General features: G+C 41.9%; 1 protein-coding gene and 1 long non-coding RNA gene across 6 annotated transcripts in view; one reads left to right on the forward strand and one right to left on the reverse strand.

Moving 5' to 3' along the window:
- LOC306664408 overlaps nt 1-26,261 on the reverse strand; it is a 1,052,029-nt gene that overhangs the window by 888,276 nt on the left and 137,492 nt on the right. The gene's annotated exons all lie outside the window — the stretch shown is intronic.
- Nucleotides 9,679-21,375, forward strand: F2RL1 (F2R like trypsin receptor 1). 5 transcript variants are annotated; one of them, XM_079145041.1, is made up of 3 exons: nt 9,679-9,963; nt 15,663-15,701; nt 18,882-21,375. In XM_079145041.1, exons 1-3 carry the CDS (start codon nt 9,882-9,884, stop codon nt 19,991-19,993), a joined length of 1,233 nt encoding a protein of 410 aa, XP_079001167.1. In that variant the 5' UTR covers nt 9,679-9,881; the 3' UTR covers nt 19,994-21,375. The 5 variants fall into 5 exon arrangements, with proteins under 5 accessions (XP_079001167.1, XP_079001168.1, XP_079001169.1 ...); XM_079145042.1 differs by having other exon boundaries at nt 15,666-15,701; XM_079145044.1 differs by lacking the exon at nt 9,679-9,963 and adding an exon at nt 9,997-10,662.

Genomic DNA, 26,261 nt, shown 5'->3' on the forward strand with positions numbered 1-26,261 from the left:
AATATCAAAATTATTAGCAAGTGACACAGCTAAGATCCAAACTAGAAATGTCTGACACTCTGCCCGAGTCCTTTCCTCCTCAAGACAATGGCTCCTTTCCAGGGGCCGGGACATTTCTGACTGGAGAAGAGAGGGGGCAACTGAATCTGGAAAAGAACAGGGTCCATGAGAAGAACAAGAGGTGAAGTGAATTGAGAGAGGTCTCAAATCTGGCCTTGACTGGAGGCCACAGCTTCTTGCCTGCTGGAGTTTGAATTTTAAAGTTCTCCCAAAGCCCAGGTGTTGAAGGCATGGTTTCCAGTCATGGCACTAGTGGGAGGTGATAGAACCTTTTGGACATGGGGCCTGGTGAAAAGAAGTTAGGTCATGAGGCATGCCCTTGAGGAAGATGTTGGGACCCTGGCACCCCCTCTCTGTTTCTTGCCCATGTCCCAGGTCTGAGGGTGACAGTTTGTTGCACCCCATGGTCCCACCATGAGGTACTACCTCACCACAGCAATGGGCCAACCAGCATGGACTGAAACCCAAAATGTGAACCAAAATAAACCTTTCTTTCTTTAAGTTGATTATCTTGGGTCTTTCGTAGCCGTAACAGAAAGCTAAGATATTGCCCCAGCCCATCGCCCTCCTAAGATCTTGTTGGAGCTTGTCTCCTAATGCTAATATGAGCAGCTTTTACCACATAGGACTGAGATCACACATTGGCAACTTATTTTAGTAGTGCATCCAGAGTTACTTCATTAGGCTCTAAATCCTGAACTGTTAGGAAGTGACTCTAAACATTTCTAAATCGCTCTTCTCTCTCTCTCTCTCTCTCTTTCTCCCTCTCACCCTAAAAATCTATCAGAACTTGAAGATGATGGTCTAACAGGGTCCTGTGGGTTGCAGAGGGAAGATATTTAGTTGACTAGGAATTATGGGATGATTCATTTAAAAACAATATGATATTTTTATTTTTATTTTTTTAAATTTATTTTTATTATAAACAAATGGGATACATGTTGTTTCTGTTTGTACATGGAGCAACAGCATACCATTTGCATATTCATAAATTTACATAGAGTAATGATGTTTGATTAATTCCATTATTTTTTTCCTTCCCCCCCACCCCTCCCACCTCTCTTTTCCCCCTATACAGTCCCTCCTTCCTCCATTCTTGTCCCACTCCCACCCCCCATTAAGTGTGATCATCTGCTTATCAGTGAGATCATTCGTCTTTTGGATTTTTGAGATTGGCTTATCTTACTTAACATGATATTCTCCAATTTCATCCATTTGCCTGCTAATGCCATAATTTTATTATTCTTTATGGCTGAGTAATATTCCATTGTATATATATATACCACAGTTTCTTTATCCATTCATCAATTGAAGGGCATCTAGGTTGGTTCCATAGTCTGGCTATTGTGAATTGACAATATGATATTTTTCATATGATCTTTTGCTGTGGTTAGTAACATCAATCATGATAGTCCCTTGCATTTGTACAGTGTTTTCATGGTTTCTGAAGGCTGGCCCTTCTTTCCTTCCTTCTTTTCTTCCCAGAGGTGCTGGGGATTGAATCTAGGGCTTTACACATGCTCAGCAGGCATTCTACCACTGAGCTCTAGCCCCAGCCCCTCCAAAGACATTTATGCACACTTTCTCATGTCACAGTAAGAAGCGACCTGAGGGATGGGCCCTGTGGATTTTAATATCACCATGTCACATAAGAGAGGTCTGAGGCTGAGCAAGTCTCAAGCACCCTGGTGTGTATCTAATAAGTACAAAGGACTGAGGCAGGTCTCCTATGCCAGCTCCAGAGATATATCTGCCATGCTAAAGTAACTCTGTTAAAAAAGATCTACACACTACTTATGCTGTTATTTACTAATTACGTGCTTAGATTATGCTTTAGAATTACAGTTCCCCCTGCCAGTTAAATTTTTCTTCTGTGAAGAACAGTTTCACTCCTTTATGGGCTGAGAAAACAGATATGAAAATTAGAACAAAATATCACATAAGTAAAGATCTTTAAAAATTATAACACTCGCCAGTCATGGTGGTGCACGCCTGTAATCTCAGCCACTGGGGAGACCGAAGTAGTAGGATCACAAGTTCAAAGTCAGCCTCAGCAACTTAGTGAGGCCCTAAGCAACTTAGTGAGACCCTGTCTCTAAAAACAATATAAAGGGGCTAGGGATGTGACTCAGTGGTTAAGCACCCCTGGGTTCAATCCCCATTTGCTGGGATTACAGGTGTGTGCCACTGTGCCTGGTACTTGAGTTGCATTTGCAACCAAAAAAGAAATGTAGCACGCCTGCAATCTCAGTGGCTCAGGAGCCTGAGGCAGGAGAATTCCATGTTCAATGCCAGTCTCATATATATATATATATGTGTGTATGTGTGTATGTGTGTGTGTCTATGAGAAAGATATATTTTTTATGAGAATCTGAGAGCAATAAATATTCTGGTATGAAAATGCCCCCCCACACACACACACTTATCAAAAGAGGATCTAGAAACACCAGCAATTTTAGGCTTTTAAATAAGGCTTTTAGTCCTGGTGGTCAGGCCAGGAGTAGCCGAATCAAGTGGCAAAGCCTATCCTTGGCATCACCCTTCTTTCCCACAGTGAGCTGGGGGTGCCCCCATCCTGTGCTGGACGCCCCAGAAGGCCTTGCTAGAAAGGTGGGCAGGCCTTCACTTGTGAAGTTCAAAAAAAAAAAGACTTTGGACTTGAATCCTGAGGGTAGTAAGGACCCACCAGTGTTTGAACCATCTATATCAACCTTATCTTCACATTTCAGATTGGCAGAATGGCGTTTCTGGGATCCAGAGAAAAGGAGGAGTGGTAGGTAGAAGCAGAGAGGAGAGGAAAATGGGAAGAGGGGCTGCCTCCTACCACAAGACTGCCTCAGCGAGCAGACTGAACATCGGCCTAGCCCACCCGGCAATCAGCAGTGGCATAATGGGACCCTCCTCACCTCATCCCATCGAGAGGTGATCGCTGGCACAGATGTCGTCACCCGACTCCTCACCAGGCGTGTGTTCCAGTCCAGCGCCCTGCGGCATTATCACTTTTCAGAAAGTGACTGCAGTTCTACTTCCCATCGTCTCGTGACTGTCCATGTGTCTCAGTGAAGCAGCACCCAGCCAAAGTTCCAGCCCAGTTTGAAAGTCTTCACAATTCTTTGCCCCATTTTGTTTGAATGGCAGGGGAAAATCTAATGTTAAAAACAATGAACCCCAAAAGACAAGCCTACTCAGTAGATGGCCACCAGTGCCTGAAATGGTTATCATTAGAGATGATTCCCTTGGGTCTCAAAAGCCTATGTGTAGCTGGGCCCAGTGGCACACACCTGTCATATCAGCTGCTCGGGAGGCTGAGGCAGGAAGCTCCTGAGTTCAACTTCGCAAGGTCCTCAAGCAACTCAGTGAGACCCCGTCTCTAAATAAAATATAAAAAAAGGGCTGGGGCTGGGGTTGTGGCTCGGTGGTTAAGCACCATTGAGTTCACTCCCTGATTAAAAAAAAAAAAAGTCTTTGTATAGACAAGAGGACACCATGATTGGTTCAATCTTTTGAGGCTGAACCATCTAGACTCAGCCTCACTGCTGACAAGTGAAGAGATACTGGGTCAGGGAGGTGGTTCTGGCTTCTAAGGATCCCTTCAGCTCTAATGATTTGAAGTCTAAGTAAACCAATACCTTAGGGAGAGGAATTGAGAGGCACTTGAAGTAAAAGCATTCTAGGCAAAGAACAGCAAATACAAAGGAATCGCAGGGGGCATACCTGACTGGAGCAGAACCAGGGGATGGAGAGAGGAGATGAGGCCAAGGAAGTTTCATATGTGTGAAACGGGGAAAGGACAGTATGTGTATACTTTGACTTTGATTTTTATTCAGAGAGACGTGGGAGCACTTCAGTTTTCAGCAAGAAAGTGAACTGATCTGATGGCCATTTTAACAGTTTTGCTCTGACTGCTATGCCGAGAGGAGACTGATGGACAGAGAGGACTCTGGGCAAAAGGGAGCCAAATTAACATACCACTGTAACAACACAGGCAAAAGATAATGATGACAAGCCAGGATGGTATTTTGGATACATTTGCATGGAAGACTTTACTGATAGATGAGATACGGAACATAAAGAAGTCAGGGATGGCAAGGCATGGTGGTGCTTGCCTGTAATCCCAGCAGCTCAGGAAGCTAAGGCAGGAGGATCACAAATTCCAAACCAGCCTCAGAAATTTAGGGGGACTCTAAGCAGCTTAGTGAGACCCTGTTTCAAAATAAAATATAAAAAGGACTGGGGATGTGTACCCACTCCCCCCACCAGAAAAAAAAAAAAGTCAGGAATGGTGTCAAGATTTTTGATCTGAGGTATTGAAGTTATTTAATTAAGTTAATAATTATTTTTTGTGGTGTTGGGGATTGAATCCAGGACCTAGCACGTGCTGGAAAATTTCTCTATCATTGAGCTATTCTCCCAGCCCCCTTTTCTAACGTCTTTATTTTTGAGGCAGGGTTTCACTGAGTTGTTCAGGCAGGCCATAAACTTAAGATCCTTCTAGAATTACAGGTGTGTGCCACCATGCTCAGGAATTTAAGCTGATGGGGAACACTATGAAAGAAAAGAGCAGGTACAAGTGGGTAGATCAGGAATTTAGTTTGGAACTTATGCTTGATAGACTAGTAGACACATCCAAGGGGAGAGTTTGAGTAGCTGAATGGAAAAGTTGTATGTCTGCAGTGGAGAATCTGGAGTAGACATATATATTAGGGAGTTGTTGGCACATAGATGGTATTTAAAAACATGGGACTAAATGAGATCAAAGATATCATATATATTGTATTTATGTAATTATGCTTTATAATTATATAAGCTATATAATTATATTTTGCAAGGACTAACCCAAGGGCCCTCCACAGGATAGAGGTCAGGAGGTTGAGTGGGAACCAGTGAAGAACCAACTTCAAGTCTCCAGTGAAGTAGGTGAAGAACCAAGGAAAGAGTGGAGCTGGGAAGATCCCTGGGTTGAGTCCTACGTTAGGCTGGGTGACATAAGCTTGAGAAATGACTGCAGGCTTTGTCATGTGGAAGTCATTTCTCTCCTTATCCAGGATGTATGCTCAACACATGAGTGAATGAATGAGCATAGTTTTTCCTCCACCTCCATTTAAGCAGGATCCAAGAGTTCAGGGACGTTGTTTCTCCAGCAAGAGTTTGATAAGTGAGTGCAGCATTCATTTGAATTAAATGCCTTTTTCATCACTATCTAAATTCCTCCTTGGAATTGTAGGGAGTGGGAAACCATCCCTGGAAGCCAGGTAGTCTTGAATTGCCTGTGGTCATTGCTCTTTACTACATAACAGAACCACACAACACCCCAGGTCTTTCAAGTCAAATGAATTACCAACATCTAAAATACCAATGCTGAGGTCCCAAAGATGCAGAAAAACATTTGCAAACCTACTTCAATAAGTATAGATCATTTAGTTAAACTGCAGGAAGAAACCATATTCTTGTGATTATTAACTCATAGTATTGCTCACTAACTTCCTTTTTTGGAAATTTTGGTGATTCAAAGCATAATCCTACAAAAACATCAGTGAAAATGTAAATCAAAAGGGCTGGTGCATTTACGTGGTGTTCTCTAGAAAGAAGACATCTGGTTGAAGGCAGTCATTGCACACTAGCTCCTGTTTCTTGGGTGCTTACTATATACTAGGAACTGGGCTCAGAAACACTTTGTGGGCGTCTAGTAAATTGAATCCTCACAACCACCCTACAAGAAAGGTACTATTATCTTACCCAGATTATAGGTGCAGTAGTAATAATACAGATGAGAAGATGAAAATATTGGGGTACATCATAGGGATCAGGTGTCTCTCCTGGGGAGTAACCTGGTCCCCATGAGGAAAACTGTTCCCCGTTCAAGACAAGGTCAGTTCCTGTGCTGCTTTTAGAAGTCAACACTCCTGGGAGGACAAGATGGCATGGACTGAGGCATGGGCAGCCCTGGAAGCAAGCATCCTGAGGGCTGGAGTGCAAGTGGGGTATGACAAAGACTCCTCAGGCAAAGGAAGCAAGGAGAAAGTTTGTTGAACGTCTGCTTTGCACCGGAGTCACTATTTTATCCTCAGATGGCGTTAAGCTAGACAAAATATCAATCGCATCTTATTGGTTAGGAGCCTGAAGCATAGCTAGGCTTAGTGCCTAGCTCACACAGATGTTAACCAGAAGAGAAGTCGGTCTCTGCTCCAGAAATTCACCATTTCAAAGGCTGTCTTTTCTACATTCCCAAAAGAACTCCCTTGAGACACAGCCGTGAGAGGCCCCTCAGGGGTGCCTCATTAAAGAGATTGTCTCATTCACTGAATAGTTTTCCCCTGGAAACTCTTTTTTTTGTGGTTGTTGGGAAGAAAAAAAAATTTTTTTAATCATCTATTTCTGTTACCCAGAAAGTATACGTTCCATTCTCATGGGCTATTCAGGGCCATTTGTTTCTCTTTCTTTTATTTCTCTGTTCATATGAGCCCCTGTTTATGCAGATGGAAGAGGTACAATACTAACCATTCACATGGGATTCTTAGAAAAATGTTTTTTGTTTTGGTACCAGGGATTGAACCCAGGGTGCTTAACCACTGAGTCACATGGTCAGTCCTTTATTATATTTTATTTAGAGACGGGGTCTTGCTGTGTTGCTTAGGGCCTTGCTTAGTTGCTGAGGCTAGCTTTGAACTCATGATCCTCCTGCCTCAGCCTCCCCAGCCACTGGGATTACAGGCATGTGCCACAACGCATGGCTCGGAAAAATGTTTTATGGGGGTGATATGGCTGAAATCACTGGCCAGTATGACATTTTATATAATATTATCTTTCTGAATTATTTGAAACCCACATTTGTTCTGTTTATTGGTCCCATAGTGAGTTCAATATACAAGACATAGGCTTTTCATTGGATATAAGTTCCATTCTGAATACTCAAAAACCTAGGGATGGTGGTAATTTGGTTTTTGGGTTGTTCCAAAATTACTAATTGTCACTGGCAACTGACTCACCGAATTTTAGTCTCTTAGGGAGAATCATGAACTCCTGAAAGTAAAATGTCTTAGGAAAGTGGGGAGTTGAAACCCCAAACCTCAGTTCTTGTGTTCCAATGAAAGAAAATTTAGACACCAAAAGCCACACAAGAGAATTTAAATATATATGAAAGTGAGGTGAAAGTAAAGTAAAAGCAAAGTAAGGCTCAAGGAGGGAGCACTCTCGAGTCTCCGGGCAGAGAACAACAAAGGAGATAATGCTGTCTCCAAATTTAGTACTGTTTGATATTTACCAGAAGAACTGGGGGCCTCCTTCAGCAACTTTCACCAATCATGAATCCTCCTTCATGTCAGGTAGTGAAGTGTTTGACCTTAGTTGGTCCTCTTCTAAACTGTCATGCGGGGGGGGGGGGGGGGGGGGGGGCTTCATTCACAAGTCAGTCCCTGTTAATGTGGGCGCTGGGGTCAGAAGCTGGTCAGAAATGATCTTAGTGCCTAAACTACTAAAGGACTCTTCTATCCCAGACAAATGGAGACACCTATAGCCGTAATTCCTAGTTTCACACCAATCTCAATGGAACCTGTCAAGAGTTAGTTCCATTAGTCCTTTTCTTTTTATGTATTTTCCCACTAGTTCCTTTGCTTCTGTTTATTTTCTACTAATTAACTACCATCCTTTGCTCTCTACCCACTTTGAAAGTAGTTTAAAGAAGACCTTAAAGTAATTTAAAGAACACTTGTACCCTTGCCATGCATGTCACTGCTCATTTCTAGTTCCTACCTAATATCAGGATTCAAGTCCCTTGAGAGGCTATCTGGACCGCTCACTCTGCTCCTGCTCTGGTCTTTTGCTAGTGATGCAGCCCAGGCCTGTAGTAGGCGGCCCAAAAGACTGGGACCAGGTCTCTTTACATAGAGCTAAAGTCAGACTCCCTCTGTGATTCTACCTACTCCTGCTTTCTGGAGTTAGTCAAACCAAGTCTGGGGTGATCCCCTCTTCCTTCCTTTTTCTTTTTCTTTTTGTTTTGTTTGAGACAGGATCTCACTATGTTGTCCAGGTTGTCAAACTCTTCATCTTCCCAAGTAGCCAGGACCAAAGGCACCATGCCACATGGAGCCATCTGATTCTATGTACTAATCCTTCAAGTATCTTCTCTGTTCTTCCAGAACAATATTTTATTTTTGTTTTATCTTATTTTTTGCAGTACTGGGAATTGAACCTAATGGTTCTCTACCACTGAGATACATCCATCCCTTTTTTAAATTTTGAGACAGAGTCTTGCTAAATTGCCCAGATTGGCTTTGAATTTCTGCCTCAGCCTCCTGAGAAGCTGATAGATTATGGACATGTACTACAACACCCAGTTCCAGAACACAGTTTAAATGGATCACAGTTAACTTTATTTTATTCTCCCTTTAAAAAAGTAAATTAATGCCAGGTGTTCATGGTGTATGCTTGTAATTCCAGTGACTCAGGAGGCTGAGGCAGGAGAATAGCAAGTTCAAAGAGGCCAGCCTCAGCAATTTAGTGAGACTCTGACTCAAACTAAAAAATAAAAAAGGGTGGAGATATAGCTTAGTAGTAAAGCCCCTCTGGGTTCAATCCCCAGTACCAAAAATAAATAAGTAGGTAAAATTAAAAAGATTATCAACAGGATGAAGGCCCCTGTGCACCTATTTCCAATTCCACATTCCTCTTTCCCTTATTCGTGTGTGTGTGTGTGTGTGTGTGTGTGTGTGTGTTTGGCCCACACACCCATGGGTGCTAGGGATTGAAACCTTGTGCTTGCTAAACACCTGCTCTACCACTGAGCAGTACCCCCAACCCCTGCTTATATATTCTTTATAGACTATGGGAACCCTGTGCAGAAGAGACCCTGGTGGAAGCATGGATAGAGCAGTGATTAATAGAAGAAAATGACAGTCATAGATTCAAGTCCAAATGTGATAGACATTTACAAAATGCATGAACCATGTGATTGGGCAGTCTTCCTAAACTCAATTTTCTGATCTGTAAAACGGAAGAATAACCATATTAATTGTGTGGGTTATTGTGGAGATTAAACAAGAAAATGATCTTGAAGTGTTGACATTTGGCACTTAAAATACATTACCAGTTTCACGTATTTTCCCACGCTTCAGTTCACAGAAGAGCAAAGGACCCGGAGGGAGTGAAGAGGTGTGTTCAAGGTCATAGCTGTTACCAGCAGAGTGAGAAACTAATCCCTGACCCCTTATGACTACCTTCCACAGGCGCCTGCCTTGCTTTTGCATATCAAAAACTCACTCCTGGCCCCGCAGTACCCTTTACACTGCAAAGCCCCCCATCGATTACCAACGAGAATGGCAGTAAGCCCTGGTCAGGGCATTTTCATCGTAGGTGAGGGAGACGGACACCTTTGGGAATAATAAAGATTAAAGGTAGTTCCAGGCCCTCCCCAGGCCCGGAAGGACCCGCGCCGCGGTCCCGGCCTTCCTGTCATTGGCATTCCAAGGCAACCACCTCACCCGCCCCACATCGCCTGGCGGTCGATTCCCGCAGCTGCAGAGACCATGGCCAGAGTGGGCGGGAGGCCGTCCCTGCCAGGTGGACGGGGGCGGGGCCCCGACGCCAAAGGTTCGAAGGGGGCGGGCCCGAGGTGCGCGTTCCGGCCCCAGGGCGTGGCTTTCCGCAGGTGCGCCCAGCTGCTGAGGTTTCAGTGAAACTGAGCCCGACCTGGTCGAGCGTGCGCAGAGCCTCCGATTAGAGGCAGGTGAAAGGGTGGCTTTTTCGGGGTGTATCGAGTGTGGCACTGAGTTTCGAATCAGTGGCGGCGGATTCCCCGCCCGGCCGGCGTCGGAGCTGCTGGAAGGATGCGAAGTCGAAGCACGGTGTGGCTGCTGGGGGGCGCCATCCTGCTGGCGGCCTCTGCCTCCTGCGGTCAGACCACTCGAGGTGAGAGACTTAGCCCGAGAGGGTTCGTACGCTGAGGAGCTGGAGTGAGGCGCGCTGGGCAGGTGGTGGGAGCGGAACTAGCGCACCAACAGCTTTCTGCCCCCGTTCCTACCTCCCCGCATCCCTCAGTCCCTTAGTGGCTTTGATGGGGGGGGTCCCTGGACCTGGGGGACCATCAGCGGAGACATCAGGAGCAACGAAGTCGGTGGAGACCGGCTGAAGGCAGAGGTGCCCTCAGGGACTTCCCACTTACTGAGAGGGTCTTGGACTGGGCCCTTTAAATCCCCCGCTCTCGGTGTGGGGAAGGGGAGGGAAGAGAGGCATGCCCACTTCTAAAAGGTGCGCTGAGAACTCGGCCTCTGCTCCCTTGGGTTGGTTCCTTTGCAAACACCCAAGTCATTAGTAGCTTTTCGCTCACTCTGGCGACTTCCTCCTAGCCGGTCCCGCGGGGCCAGCGGATTAGCTAGCTGCTGGCTCACGGCAGGGGCTGTGGGTGGGAGCCCTGGCCTGGGAGCCGCTTGTCTCGCGCTTTGAACCCCCCTCTAACCACTGCGGCCTTTTATGTGGGGTCTGCCCATGGTGTCCAAGACCCAGCCGTGGATGACCTGAGTAAAAAAGTCAGGCCGGACTTTCAGGCCCTTCGGGTGTCAGGTAGATTTACAAGGGGAACTTTTTGGATCTTGCCTTATGTTCGACCAGGTAACCTTCTGGCTCTGGAATTCCAGGCCCTTCCATGCCATTCGGAGGGCACGCTGGCGGCCACCCAGGTCTGTAGGCCGAAGGCTGCCAGCACTGGGAACGGAAGAGTAAGGGAGCGGTGCAGGGCGGTGCTCTAGGGCCAGCTTGTGCTCTGCGCCTGGGTTTGGTGGGTGTGCTGTTCCAGGGGTGTTCTAACTGGCCCTGCTGGGAGTAAAATCTCCCTGGTTGATCGGGTCTCTAGGGCTGTGGGGGTTGTTTACAACCCGCGATCGCGCTGCTGTGATGTTGACTGAGGTCCTTCTGTTTGGGGACAACCTGGTGACGGTAAAAGGGAGATTTTAATTTCCCTGAGAAATTTGCAGATGTGCTGTAAAAGGCAGTTTCTCACTTTTACCTCTACATAAAAGACATGGTAAAAGAGCGAATCACAGTGAATTAGACTGTAGAATGTGATTCTTTGCCTTCTGGAATTACAGAAAGGGGTGTTATGATGTAAGTTTGAAAACTGCACCAGTGATACATATTTTATTGTTCATCATCAGAGTAAAGGCATTTATTTGTTTGGGGGAAGTATTGAAACTGTTATTAGTGCCTTTCCATTTGCCTTTGTCTTTTAAAGTTGGAAACTAAAACCCAGGAGCAAAGGTTAATGTATGCAGACTTAAAAAATGTGAACGTAGGTGATTCAACACTAATGATTCACATAGTTCTGTAGTACATATCCCTGATTATTTGATTTATTATTGTTTACAGAGTGAGGGACTGGGGATGGAAAGATTTCTGGAGTATAAGGTGAATTCTGTCTAACAATAAAGAAAAATCAGGTTACTTGTTAACCAGGGCTATTTTAATATTGCACCTTGGTTTTTATTTCCCCTGCATACTTTTACTCCTTTGCAGAGTAACTTTCCTAAAGGGTTCTTTAAGTAACAAGGAGACTTCAGGTACCTGGAGTTTTCCTCACAACTTGAAATTAAACTGACTGATACAATCTAGAGTATCATCAAAACTTTTCTGCTCTTCGCTCTTCTTCTGTTAGCGTGGTGGTACTTCTGTGCGCTCCTCTGTTTGCTAAAGGGCAGACTGGATTTGAGTTTCTTCCCAAAATCCCCACCCCAAATGACTGCCTCATAGAAAAGAACTAGCATAGAATAACCTTGTTTTGTAGGTAGGGACCCTGGATAGGGGAGGGAGCAAGGCAAAGAAAACACTTCATCAGCCCCCTCTTTTTTTTCTCTCACAATATTTGTGCATAATTGTTTGTGTAAATACGTTTAATGTCTCCCCACTGGGATGTGAACTCCTGGAAGCCAGCACCCTACCAGCCTCCATCACCACAGCTGGCCCAATCTCCTGACCTAAACAACCTTTGTAAATATCAGATGAAGAACGAAGTGAGGAGACTTGCCCAGAGTGACTGCTGGTCAAAGGCAGTGTGGCATTTAAGTCAACTTCTATTAGGCAGTTATCCTTTTTATACCATGTCCCAAGCCTACAAGGGTCCCTGTGGTTCATTCATTCCATTTCTCTTTTGGAGACTGAAAATTCTGTTCTCTGTATAATTTTTTTAATGGTAAAAATAATATGTAGTCATTATAGGGGAAAAATGAAAACAGGAAAATATTTAATAAAATCATCCCAACCTCAGTGCAAAATAAGCACTCCTAACATTTTGGTTTGTACATTCACAAATAACAGGACATTTTTTTGGTAAGTATGGGATTATATAAGCTATAAGCTAAAAGTAGCATGTCAATACAGGTAAAACATTTTTATTCTAGGAGGATGGATCATCATTTTTTTCTTTTTTTGGCAGTACTGGGGATTGAACCCAGGTCCTTGCACATGCTAGGCATGTACAAGCTACATTCTCAGCCCCATATCATCATTTTAAAATTGGTCTTCTGTTGATAAACACATGGAATATTTTCAGTGATTTATAACATGAGAGAAGATGGTAATGAACATGAAGATGGGCCTTACATCTGTGCTTGATCCTCTTTGTTTGCCTTCTGGTTACTAATTAATTTTGATAGGCAATATCTCATGAAATCTGTATTTGACTTTTTTTTTTTTTGGTGGTGCTGGGAATTGCACCCAGGGCCTTGTGCACCCAAGGCAAGCACTCTACCAACTGAGCTATATCCCCCTGTATTTGACATCTTATGGTCTTATTGGCTAGTCAACTGTTGAAGAAAACACTTTATCTTGAAAGAACACTGAGGAAATTTTCTTTTTTCTTTTGGTACCAGAAATTGAACCCAGGGGCGCTTAACCACTGAGCTGTATTCCCAGCCCTTGTTTTTATTTTATTTTGAGACAGAGCCTCTCTAAGTTGCTTAGGACCTTGCTAAGTTGCTTAGGGCCTTGCAAAGTTGGCTGAGACTGGCTTTGAACTCTCAATCCTCCTGCCTCAGCCTCCCAAGCAGCTGGGGGAAATTTTCTAAAAGAGTACTTAGGAAAGGATACCCAACAGTTAAAATCTTTTCTCTTTCAGTCTGCACTCCTAAAGATTGAGAGCAAAAGAACAATTGGATTGAGGGGATAGTAGGCAAGAGGGGGTAAGAAGAAGAAAATTAACACAAAGTACTTGTTTTATCTTAATTTGGTGGGAAGAGTAGGTCACTCTCAACTAGATCTATGCATAAATAATATAGCAATAGGAGGACGGTATTGTAATACCATCCTATAATTTTTCAATTTTACCTAATAAGTCTTCATGGCCAATCTGTAGATACTTTTATAGGGGGACTGTAAATATCACAAATTATTGAACTAGTCCCCTTTTCGGTAGCTGTTGACATCAACATTTTTGATTTGCTCTAATGAATAATGATCCAGTAAATATTCTTCTACATACCACATGAGTCCTCTTTCTCCAGCATCTTCTCTTCATTTTTTGTACCTCAGTCCACATTTCTTTTGTTAATGTTGTATTTCCTTGTTCTTTTTTTCTCTTTATTTTAGCATTCTTATTTAAAATAGATTTTGGTCTCTCTTCACATGAACTTTGATATGTGCTGGGTTTTATGGAAAAATTTAACTGCTTGAAAATAGGATATTAAGAATGATTCTCATGTATCCACCACACAACTTAAATGATTATTACTTTTGACTAAACTTGTTATGTCTATACCCACTTCTTATCCCTCCTCTCTGGGTTCATTAGGTTTTGGGTTTCGTTTTGTTGTTTGGTTTGGTTTGGTTTGGTACTGGGGGTTAAACCCAGGGATGCTTTTGCACTGAGCTACATCCCCAGCCCTTTTTATTTTTTATTTCTAGACAGGATCTCGCTAAGTTTCTGAAAGCCTCACTAAGTTGCTGAACCTTGCTTCAAACTTGCTATCCTCTTGCCACAGCCTCCCAAGTCACTGGGATTACAGAGGTGTACCACCAGACCCAGCTCTGGGTTAGTTTTTATAGCTTCGTTAAGATTTCCTGGGGCTGGGGAGATAGCTCAGTTGGTAGAGTGCTTGCCTTGCAAGCACAAGGCCCTGGGTTCAATCCCAGCACTGAAAAAAAAAAAAAAAAAAAAAGATTTCCTTACCACGTAATTTACATACTATACAATTCACCCATTCATAGAATTGTGCACTATCACTGTAAAATCCCAAAAGAAACCTTAACTGTCACCCACTCACTAACGCTCCCCATCTCCAGCCCCTGACAACCACTAATCTATTCTCCCTGGGTTTGTCTATTTTAGACATTTAATATAAACAGACTCATACAATATATGGTCCCCTGTGGCTGATTTCTTTTACTTAGCATAATTTTTTCAAAATGATGTCATAGCTTGTATCAACACTTCATTCCTTTTTTTTTTTTTTAATCTTTTTTCTTTTTTTGCTCTGTTTTTCAAGCTGGTCATTAACTCCTAGGCTCAAGTGATTCTTCTCCTGCCTTAGTCTCCTGAGTGCTGAGACTTCAGGCAGTGCCACCCACCACCATGCCCAGCTACAATATTCCATTTCTGTGGATTTTTTTTTTTTTTTGTACCAGGGATTAAACCCAGGGGTGCTTAACCACTGAGTCACATCCCCAGCTCTTTTTATTTTGAAACAGAACCTTGCTAAGTTGCTGAGGCTGGCTTGAACTTGAACTTAGCAATCCTCCTGACTTAGCCTCTCAAGTCCCTGGGATTATGCGTTTGCCACCTTGCCCGGCTAATACTTCATTTTTTTTCATTGCCAAGTAACAGTCCATCGTATGGATATATCTCACTGGTTGTATGTATTCATCTGTTGATGGACATTTGGGTTTTTTCCATTTTTGACCACTGTGAATAGTGTTTCTATGAATATTCATGGACAAGTTTTTGAATGGACATGTTTTCATTTCTCTTAGGTATATTCCTAGGAGTAAAGTGACTGAGTCATACAGTATCTCAATTTAGCCATTTGAGGAATGCCAGAAAACTTTCCAAGTTGATTATACCATTTTATATTCCCACCAGCTGTGTCTGAGGCCCTGCAATCCCTGTGATTTTTAAATAAATCCCAGATCAAATTTCATCCTAAAATATTTTATAATCTATTATTAAAATAAGTGATTTGTTTTCAAACATACCTGTAATACCATTATCATATCTATTAAAAATTATTTTCCCTTTTTTTTGCTGAGCTGGAGATTGAACCCAGGGCCTCACATATGCTAGATAATCATTCCACTGGGGACCTATATCCTCAGTCCCAACCTCCCTTCATTTTTATTTTCTTTTGAAACAGGGTCCTTTTATTTTCTTTTGAGACAGGGTCTAGGGTCTTGCTAATTTGCCCAGGCTGGCCTGAAACCTGTAATCCTTGTGTCACAGCATCCTTTGTTGTTAGGATGTTACAAGCATGTGCCACACCTGTCTACCACCAATTTCTTAATATAATCAAGTACTCAGGGTTCAAATTTCTAATAGTCTCATAAATGACATTTTAATGACTTATTTGAATCAGCATCCAAATAAAGTGCATACATTTTGTGACATGTATCTTTTAAATCTGTTTTAGCAGTACCGGGGAATGAACGCAGGGCCTTGTACATGCTAGGTAAGTACTCTGTCATTGAACTGGAGTCCCACACCCTCTTTTAAATCTTTTAATTTCACTTCCACATCTCTGTTTATTTTTTGCCTTACAATTTATATTTTGAAGAAACTATGTCCTTTATCCAGTAGAAATTCCACAAATCTGAATTTTGCCATTTTCTTGGGGAGTTATGTAACATGTCTCATTAGCCCCTTTACTTCCATTAATTTGGTAATTGGATTCAGGTGCTGGATTGGTGTTATGGGTTGAATGTTTGTGACCCACCCCCAACTCATGTTGAAATCTTATCCCTCATGGGATCCTATCAGGAGGTAGGGGCCATTGAGAGGTAATTAGGTCAGGTGGGCAGAGCACAAGTATGGGACTTGTGTCCTTAAAGACTGGAGAACTAGCTCCCCCTTTCTGCCATGTGTGGATACAGCCAGAAGCCTGCAATCTGCAAGTGGAAGAAGGCCCTCTACCCTGCTGGGACCTGGATCTCAGATTTCCAGACTGACTCCAGAACAGTGAGAAATAAATTTCTGTTGTTTATAAGCCACCCAATTCTTCAGTACTTTGTCATAGCAGCCCAAATGGACTCCAACAATGAAGTCAGGTCCCTTTTTTGGTAGGGTTACCTTGCAGGTGTTTCCTTAGAGGCCCAAGATGTCTGGTTATCTTTTTTTTCAGTACTGAGGATTGAACCCAGGAGTACTTTATCATTGAGCTACATGGGGTTAGAGTTCAGTATTTGAAGGGCACTACAATACATAGGAATAATTTCTTAATTAAAAAACTGCTCATTTTGGAAAGTTCTAAAACAAATTGAATCAGGTGTGGAGGTGTACACCTGTAATCCCAGTGGCTCAGAATACTGAGGCAAGAGGATCACAAGTTTAAGGACAATCTCAGCAACTTAACAAGGCTCTAAGCAAGACCCTAAACAATTTAGTGAGATACTGTCTCAAAAAATAAAAAGGACTGGGGATGTAACTCAGCAGTAAAGTACTCTGGGTTCAATCCCTGGTACAAAAAAAAAAAAAAAAAAAAAAAAACAAAACCCAGAAATTGAAACAATAGAGATAAGTCTGTCATAAGCATGAGTTTCCTGAGGCTACCATAATAAATTTCCATGAACTGATGGCATAAAACAAAAAACATTTATTCTTTCATAGTTCTGGAAGACTGGAAGTCTGAAATCAAGATTTTGGCATGACTACATTCCCTTCAAAAGGTCTAGAGAAGAATCCTTTCCTTTCCTTTTCTGGCTTCTGGTTTTTGGGCTTTTCTTGGTGTCCTTTGTCTTGTACTATGGCATTATTCCAGTCTTTGCCTCCATTCTCTCATTACTTTCTACTGTGTTTTCTTTTCTGTCTCAAATCTCCCCTTCTTAAAAAGACATTTGTCATTGGATTAGGGCCTCACTAGATAATCCAGGATAATCTTCTCAAGATCCCTAATTATATCTGCAAAGACCCTTTTTCTAAATAAGGTAATCTTCAAAATTCTTGGAAATAGGACCCAGACATCTCTTTTGGGGAACTACCTTTCAAAACTAAGTAAAAACTGAAATATTAATTTCTGTTACCTCCAACACTTCACCTAGTCTAACCGCTGTTAGTCCTACATAGGGGAAGCCTTACAAAGTGAGTAATTTTATTGAATATTAGTGCAAAGATAAAAGAGGAAGAAGTGGTGACTGAGCATAAGAATTATCAGGGGAACTCACCAGAGGTGTAATGTCCTTCCTTGTACCATATATAATATTTTGGTACAAGGGTCTCTGCATGGTAGAGGCCAACTGTTTTTGTTTGTTTTTTTGGTACGGGGGATTGAACTCAGGGCTGTCAACTGCTAAGCCACATCCTCAGCCCTATTTTGTATTTTATTTAGAGGAAGAGTCTCACTGAGTTGCTTAATTCCTTGCTATTTGCTGAGGCTGACTTTGAACTCATGATCCTCCTGCTTCAGCCTCCTGAGCCTCTGGGATTATAGGCGTGCACCATTGCACACGCTTGTTCTTTATAATTAAAGTAAAATTCTTCAGTGTTCTCACTTCTTTCTCCAGGTTCAAGAGCATTTGGTTGGGGCAGGATGAAGAGTGAATGTGTCTGTTAGTTGGTTTTTTGTTTGTTTGTTTTGAGAGCAGGACTTAACTATGTTGCCAGGCCTACCTCCTCTAATTCCTGGGTTCAAGCAAACTTCCTGCCTCAGGCTGGAACTACAGACACATGAATGCCACCATGGCCTGGCTTGTTTATGATTCTTTTTTTTTTTTAATTCATACTGTAAGGGAAGAGGGGTAATTTGTTAAAACTTGGTATATTACATGTTTGAAAATGAGAACACAAACTTGTTATCAGTACACCACCAGTCCAATGATCTTAGGGTCAAAAAACTTGCCTACCACCAAGCAGCTATGGGAAGGTCTCCAGGAAGCCAGAACAGAAGGAGGGAATTTCTGCCCTCCTTGTGGTTGGAGAGGGAATGTCCCTTGTAATCCTGGGACTCTCCCTTGCCAAGCTCTGGGATAAGGCTTGACTAAAGGCTAGGCTGGTTCCTGGCTCAGGGCCAGAGTAGGACAGCCAGCCAGTATAAAATGAAAAATTAGGAAGCGGATGTCAGGGTAGGGCTTCTGTCTTATATATTAAGTATTCATAAAACAGTTACTACTTGATCCTAAACAGATTTTTGCTAATTGACCCATCAAGGCACTTTTGATGGACATGAGCTAAGAATAATCGAGTACACACAGTTGTTTTGTTTTGTTTGTATTGGGGATTGAACCCAGGGGTACTTAACCACTGAGCCACATCCCCCGACCCTTTTTATTTTTATTTTGAAAGAGGGCCTCACCAAGTTGCTGAGGCTGGCTTTGAACTTGAATTCTCCTGCCTCAGTCTTCTGAGTTGTTAGGATTACAGGCACATGCCACCACATCTAGCTAGTATGCAGTTTTTAAAAATAAACTGAAATACTGACGTTCTTTTCAAGAAATCTTTTCTTGAAATCAGGGTTCCATGTATACTCCACAATTCCCAATTTTAAAAAAGTGCCTTCACCCAAAGAAAGCCCTTGTAAGCATTTTGTATAATTCTCTAATAGTTTATTTCTGTCTTTGTCTAAATATTTTCAGTTACGCAAACTAGCCTTTCTGTTGAAACATTTCAGCAATAACCCTTGTCTGTCTTTCTCACACAGAATCCAATAGAACCTCTAAAGGAAGAAGTCTTATTGGTAAACATAATAACCCCCCTCCAATCACCGGAAAAGGAGTTACAGTGGAACCAGGCTTTTCTGTGGATGAGTTTTCTACGTCTGTCCTCACTGGAAAGCTCACGACCGTCTTTCTTCCAATTGTCTACACAATTGTATTTGCGGTTGGTCTGCCAAGTAATGGCATAGCCCTGTGGGTCTTTCTTTTCCGAACAAAGAAGAAGCACCCTGCTGTGGTTTACATGGCCAATCTGGCCTTGGCAGACCTCCTGTCTGTTATTTGGTTCCCCTTGAAGATTGCCTACCACATAAATGGCAACAACTGGATTTATGGGGAATCTCTTTGCAAGGTGCTCATTGGCTTTTTCTATGGCAATATGTACTGTTCCATTCTCTTCATGACCTGCCTCAGTGTGCAAAGGTATTGGGTCATCGTGAACCCCATGGTACACACCAGGAAGAAGGCAAACATTGCTATTGGGATCTCCCTGGGAATATGGCTACTGATTTTGCTGGTCACTATCCCCTTGTATGTCATGAAGCAGACCATCTACATTCCAGCCCTCAACATAACAACCTGTCATGATGTTTTGCCTGAGGAGGTGTTGGTGGGGGACATGTTCAATTACTTCCTCTCTCTGGCCATTGGAGTCTTTATGTTCCCAGCCTTCCTCACAGCCTCTGCCTATGTGCTCATGATCAGAACGCTCCAGTCTTCTGCCATGGATGAACACTCGGAAAAGAAAAGGCAGAGGGCCATCAAACTCATTGTCACTGTTCTGGCCATGTACTTGATCTGCTTCACTCCCAGTAACCTTCTGCTGGTGGTGCATTATTTCCTGATTAAAAGCCGAGGCCAGAGCCATGTCTATGCCCTATACATTGTAGCCCTCTGTCTGTCCACCCTCAACAGCTGCATCGACCCTTTTGTCTATTACTTTGTTTCACAAGATTTTAGGGATCATGTGAAGAACGCTCTCCTTTGTCGTAGCGTCCGCACTGTGAAGAGAATGCAAATATCCCTCAACTCAAAGAAATTCTCCAGGAAATCCAGCTCTTACTCTTCAAGTTCAACCAGTGTTAAAACCTCCTATTGAGTATTCCAGCTCTACAAATGGAGTTCTAGAAGAGGATGCAAAGCCTGCTTTCCATTGTGGGGAGATGGTTGTTACTGCTTAACCAAGCAGGGCCTAGCACAGACCATGTATATGTAGCTTCTCCCAGGATTGCTGGAAGCTTCCTTGTTTGCATGAGAAAAGTCTCTCACGTTAACAAAGGTGTGTCAATTCTCCTATGTCCCAAAAACTGAACTGATAGAGCAAGATATAGGAGGTAGTGGAAAGACAAAAATCCAGTTACCTATAAAAACTACACTTGATGTGAAAGCTAGGTTTCTATCTGAATCTTTCTTCTATGTCTGAGGTCCATCTTAGCCTTGTTAGGGCTTGAGGGCCTTCAGAGAGCATCAATCTGATTGACTGACTTTACAAATGAGGAAACTAACAAGGTAAACTGCTCAGAGTTTCCAACCAATAGCAGTGAGCTTGGGTTGGGTGACAAAATTCAAATGTTCAGTGAGCAGCATTCTTGTACACTTCATTAAAATCATTGAGAATCTTGTTAAAAGTATAGGTTTCTCAGCTTCAGTAACAAGAGCTCAGATGGTGGGAGCAGGGACATTTTATAAACCTGTGTGATGTTTCTGCACACAAATTTGAGAACTATTGGTTTGAGCTTCACTGCCACTTGACAAGGTGCCACAATAGTTTCTAAAAAGAAAAACTGTGAGAATGTTTTGTGCTGGTGCAGTGGCTCACACCTGTAACTCCAGCAGCTTGGGAAGCTGAAGCAGGAGGATCGCAAGTTCGAAGCCAGCCTCAACAACTTGGTGAGGCCCTAAGCAACTTAGCAAGACCCTGTCTCAAAATTTAAAAAAAGGTTGGGGATGTGCCTCAGTGTTTAAGGATCCCTGGGTTCAATCCCTGGTATGAAAAAAAAAAAAAGTTTTGTGCCTCTTTGTATTCATCTCAATGAAATTTCCTTGTCGACTTATTGGAATTTTGAGTTATTTCTATATTGATCCTTTTTGTGTTGAGTTTTGTGTATATTACTATTCCAGAAAAATACAGTGAGGATCTTCAACATGTAAATACAAATTTTGTATAAGTTTTTACTAACTTCAGTCTGAGTAAGAGTGTTTTGCAACTAAAATAGCATTTACCACTTAGTATTTTAAAAAATTGTTGGCATATTTATTGTCAGTTTCGTTCACCTCTTACCAACTATGAAATTACAGTCTTCACGGGGTTTGAACCACACCTGTTTGGAAAGCAGCAGGGATGTACAAGGATTTGCAGCATATTTAAGAAGTATCTGTCTCCAAATTGACTTTATATACCTGTTGTATTTGTGACTTTAAAAAATTATTTTGTTTTATGATTGGTTTATAAATAATACATGATCATTTTTCTACAACTTCTTTCTGAGTTATGTGTTTGTTTGTTTGGAGGAGGGAGGAGGGGAAAGCAGCAACAGCCTCACTCTTCCAAGAAGAAATGATGTGATTTTTTTTTTTTTTTTTTTTGCTATCCTAGAGAGAAAACCTTTGCATATTTATACCACATTTTCTTTTTCATAAAAAATATTGTAGGGGGCTGGGGAGATAGCTCAGTCAGTAGAGTGCTTGCCTTGCAAGCACAAGGCCCTGGGTTCGATCCACCGCACCCAAAAAAAAAAAAAAAAAAATTGTATATATTGCTTTGTGGCAGTTGTTTTTCACTTAATGTTTTAGAATTTTTCCCACACCTGTTTCTGGAGATTGATCTCCATTTTTAAAGGATACAGACTCCTTAAATTTTTCCTCACTTTTGGGGGGGGGCATTAACATAGTGCATTGTACATTGGTGTATAGACATCTTTGAAATTAATTTGCAGGATAAGTTTCTGGAATTAATTTGTAGGATAACCAGGTTCAAAAAATATGTATTTTTGGGTTCTGGTTGTAGCTTAGTGGTAGAGCACTTGCCTAGCAAGTCCAAGACCCTGGGTTCTATCCCCAGCATGAGTGGGGGATGTGTTAGATACTATCTTAAATATTGATAACATTTGCTGAATTGCTTTCAGTTTTTTTTTTTTTTTTTTTTTTTGGTGGTGCTGGGGATTGAACCCAGGGCCTTGTGCATGCGAGGCAAGCACTCTACCTACTGAGCAATATCCCCAGCCCCTAGGTTTTTTTTTTGTTTTTTTTTTTTTTTTTTGGTACTGAGGATTGAACCCGGGGCACTTAGCCATTGAGCCATATCCTCAGCCCTTTTTTCTTTTTTCTTTTGAGACAGAATCTTGCTAAGTTGCTTAGGGCCTCACTAAGTTTCTGAGTCTGTCCTTGAACTTGCAGTCCTCCTGCCTCAGCTTCCCAAGCTGCTGGGATTACAGGCATGTGCCACTGTGCTGGGCCAGTATTCTTATTACAAAACAGTGAACTTGCACTTGTTTCCTGAAATGCTCATCTACATTTGATGCCATTAACTTTAAAAATTTTGCTGATCTGTTTACAGGGGGAAAAATTCCATTGTTTTAATTTTTACTGAAGAAGCAGCACAGCCTAGTGACTGAGAGTGCAGGTCCTGAGCTGAGTTGAATTCTGACTGGATCATTTCTTACCTAGAGGTTTTTGTTACTTTAGGGAAGATTATTCCAGTTTTACAATGAGGATAATAGTGTCTTCCCCATAAAGTTATGAGGATAAAATATTGGGCACATTTATGCGCCCATAAATACGCACAAATATTATGTTGCGTTTCCACCATTCCAGTAGTCCTCTCCGCCCTTATCTGGGTTTTCGCTTTCCTCCGTTCAGTTATCCACAAACTATGGTCTGAAAATATTAAACGAAAAACTCTGGAATAAGCAATTCATCATTTGTTAAACTGCACACTGTTGCGAGTGGCGTGATGAAATCTCACGCTGTCATGAATCATCCCTTTGTCCAGCGAACCCCAGCAGTATGCGCCACCCCGTTGTGATTCAGTTATCAGATTCGCGCGGGCTCTCGGTTGCGGTATCTCCTGCTTGTGTTCAAGTAAGCCTTCATTAAGAGGAGCCGCAAAGTGAACGCTTCTAAGTGAAAAGGTGAAAGTATGAGAAGATATTTTGAGACAGGAGAGAGAAGAAACCACTATCATGTAACTTTAAATATTATAGTATTCTGTTACAATTGTTCTTTTTTTTTTTTTTTTTTTTTGCGGTACTTGGGATCGAACTCAGGGCCTTGTGCTTGCGAGGCAAGCACTCTACCAGCTGAGCTATCTCCCCAGCCCACAATTGTTCTTTTTTTAATTTTTTTTTTTTTTTTTTTAGTTGTTGATGGACCTTTATTTTATTCATTTATTTTTATGTGGTGCTGCGAATCAAACCCAGTGCCTCACACATGCCAGGCAAGCACTCTACCGCTGAGCCACATCCCCAGCCCTCAATTGCTCTATATTTAGTTACTGTGCCCTAATTTGTGAATTAGGCTTTATCCTAGTTGTGTGTGCTTAGCAACAAGCATGCTTTATGTAGGATTCAGGCATCCACAGGGGGTCTTGGAACATACTCCCTTAAGGGTCAGGCAAGGAGCGCTGATTTTTATGATTGCTGAGACCTCTTCTGCTCTGCCCTTTTTTCCTTTCAGTACCATTTTACACCTTGTTTTCTTTGCTTGCTCTGCTTTGAATCCCATAGCAGGCCTTTGAGATTTTCCTCACATTCCCCACAGGTGAGAAATGGATGGACACGGGATAAAAGACTTTACAGAAACCCCACAGACTGTCTATAGGCAGATCTAGTGGATGAAACTATTCTGGTATATGTGATTTCTTTATTAGTCATTTTTATACTATCTGCTGATGATCAAAAAATAATCAACAGAGCAAAACCAAAAAATTTCTAATTTGCTGCTCATAACCATTCTTATTTCCCTGATAAAACTGAATTCTATAATAATTTGTTTATGGAGAATATAGGTATATTATACTATTAGGTTGTAGCTCAGCAGCAGAGCACTTGCCTAGCATGTGTGAGGTACTAGGGTTGATCCTTCCACCACATAAAATAAACAAATATAATGAAGGCGTGCTGTCCATCTACAACTAAAAAAAAAAAAAAAAAAGTTAAAAAAATAATGTATATGTAGCTGGGTGTGGTGGTGCATACCTGTAATTCCAGTGGCTCCGGAATCTGAGGAAGGAGGATCACAAGTTCAAAGCTAGCCTCAACAATTTAGTGAGACCCTGTCTCTAAATAAAATATAAAATGTGGCTCAGTGGTTAAGCACCCCTGGGTTCAGTCTCCAGTAACAAAAAAATTTTTAAAGAATATATATATATATACATATATATGCACATATATTTAACTTATTAATCAGTTCATACAGTTTATTCTCTTTTTAACATATTCATTCACTATACCTCATTATTTTTAATAACCAGGTATATTCCATATATGGATAACCCAAAACTTAGTCAAAAGTGGCTATTAAAGAATAGGTGTAATTCTTGGTTCATTTTCACCAAGTCTTTGAATCTACATTCAAAGATGTAAGAGACTGAGGGTGTAACTCAGCTTAGCATGCAGAAGATCCTGGGTTTGGTCCTCAGAACTACAAAAAAAGAAAAAAGAGAAAAATGATGTAAGACATAGAATCATATTTGCTAATGTGAAATCTTTTCCATTTGTGTTTTAACAGTGCTGAACCCAGGGGTGCTTAACCACTGAGCCACATTCCCGCCCTTTTTTTTTGTTTTGTTTTTGTTTTCTTTTGAGACAGGTGCTTACCAAGTTGCTGAGAGCCTCACTAAATTGCTGAGACCGGCTTTAAACTTGCCTCAGCCTCCCCAGCAGCTGGCATTACAAGTGTATACCAGCAATTAATTTTTTTTTTTTTTTTTTTTTTTGGTCTTGGAGAAGTGGCTTAGGAAACCTCTGATCCATCTGAATTAGGCCCCTGATTGGATGTAGGAGAAAGTGGGGCTGAGCAGAGAAGTGCCTTTTTTCCCTGTGTTTGTGTCATATTGTCTGAAGGATCTAAGTCCTAAAATATCTGAAAATTTGGAATACTTTGCATTCCACTGGCTCATTTACTATAATAGCTCTTCTTACTTTTGGAAAGTGAATGGAGACTTGCTGTCCTGCTATTCAGGACACATGCTAAGCTGAGTTGATTAGAATTGTTTCACTGGGCACTTGTGTGTGTCACTTCACTTGTTCTCAGTAGGAGTTTCAAACTTATAATTAATTTCCTGGTTATCAAGATTTCAAAAAGCCTGGGGCTACTGTCTCATCAGCGTGCATAGTTTAGTGATTACGACTTTGTTTCTGAAACTTTAACCCTTTGTTGAGCCTGGAGTGGACTGGAATATATTTCAGAATCGAAGCTTGTCGCTGCTGGCCCCCACATTTCTCTGGGATTTTGGATGTCTTCTCAAAGAGAGGTTTCTGACTGCATGAATGAAAGGTGTGTGTCCAGTCCTCTCTCTGGCCCCCAGTTCTGAAAAAACAAAAACAACAACAAAAAGTAAATAAATAAAATAAACAAGCCCTTAGAGACTGAAAATTAAGTCACCTCATGTTATCCAGGCCTTGAAACTTCTTGGAGATGGTTGTTATATTTAAATGTAAATATTTGGAGTCACTCAGGTAACATCAAGGGGATACCTTTATTGAAGGAGTATATGAAGAATTCCATAGTTTGTGTAGGAACTGCTCTTGTTTCAGCCTGTTGGTCATTATATGAACTGTCTCCCAGCCTCTGTTTTTGTTGGCGAGAGATTAAGCATGACCAGAGTTACTGGCTGCCTCCTGTAGAAACCACCAGCTCAGAGTCTGGGGGCTCCATCAGGAACTGCAGGCAAACCATCAGCACCCAGCAACAGTGTGAGTGGTTCATTCATTCATTCCACAAACATTTATTGCAACATTACTGCATTATTAAATATAAATAATCAAATCAGGATTTCTGTCTAAATGAGGATATAGTCACGGGGTTGATTATCTCAGTGAAATACATGAATGTCAAAAACAACAGCGGCTGGGGTTGTCGCTCAGTGGTAGAGTGCTTACCTAGCAAGCGTGAAGCACTGGGTTCTACCAGCACCACATAAAAATAAAATAAAGGCAGTGTGTCCAACTGCAACTAAAACAAACCCAACCCTCTAGTGTTTAGGCTACTCAAAATCAAAACCATAGTCTATCCCAAAGCAAGGTTTTGAGAATGGCAGAAAGTCAAGGACAAAACAAAAGACAAGAGGGTTAAGGAGGGCCACAGTTATGGCTTACTTAACTCATGCAGGTGGAGGAGGTCAGGTGCTAGGGATTGAAACCAGTGGT

This window comes from Sciurus vulgaris, assembly GCF_902686455.1.
Source record: "Sciurus vulgaris genome assembly, chromosome: 6".
Classification (NCBI taxonomy): Eukaryota; Metazoa; Chordata; class Mammalia; order Rodentia; family Sciuridae; genus Sciurus; species Sciurus vulgaris.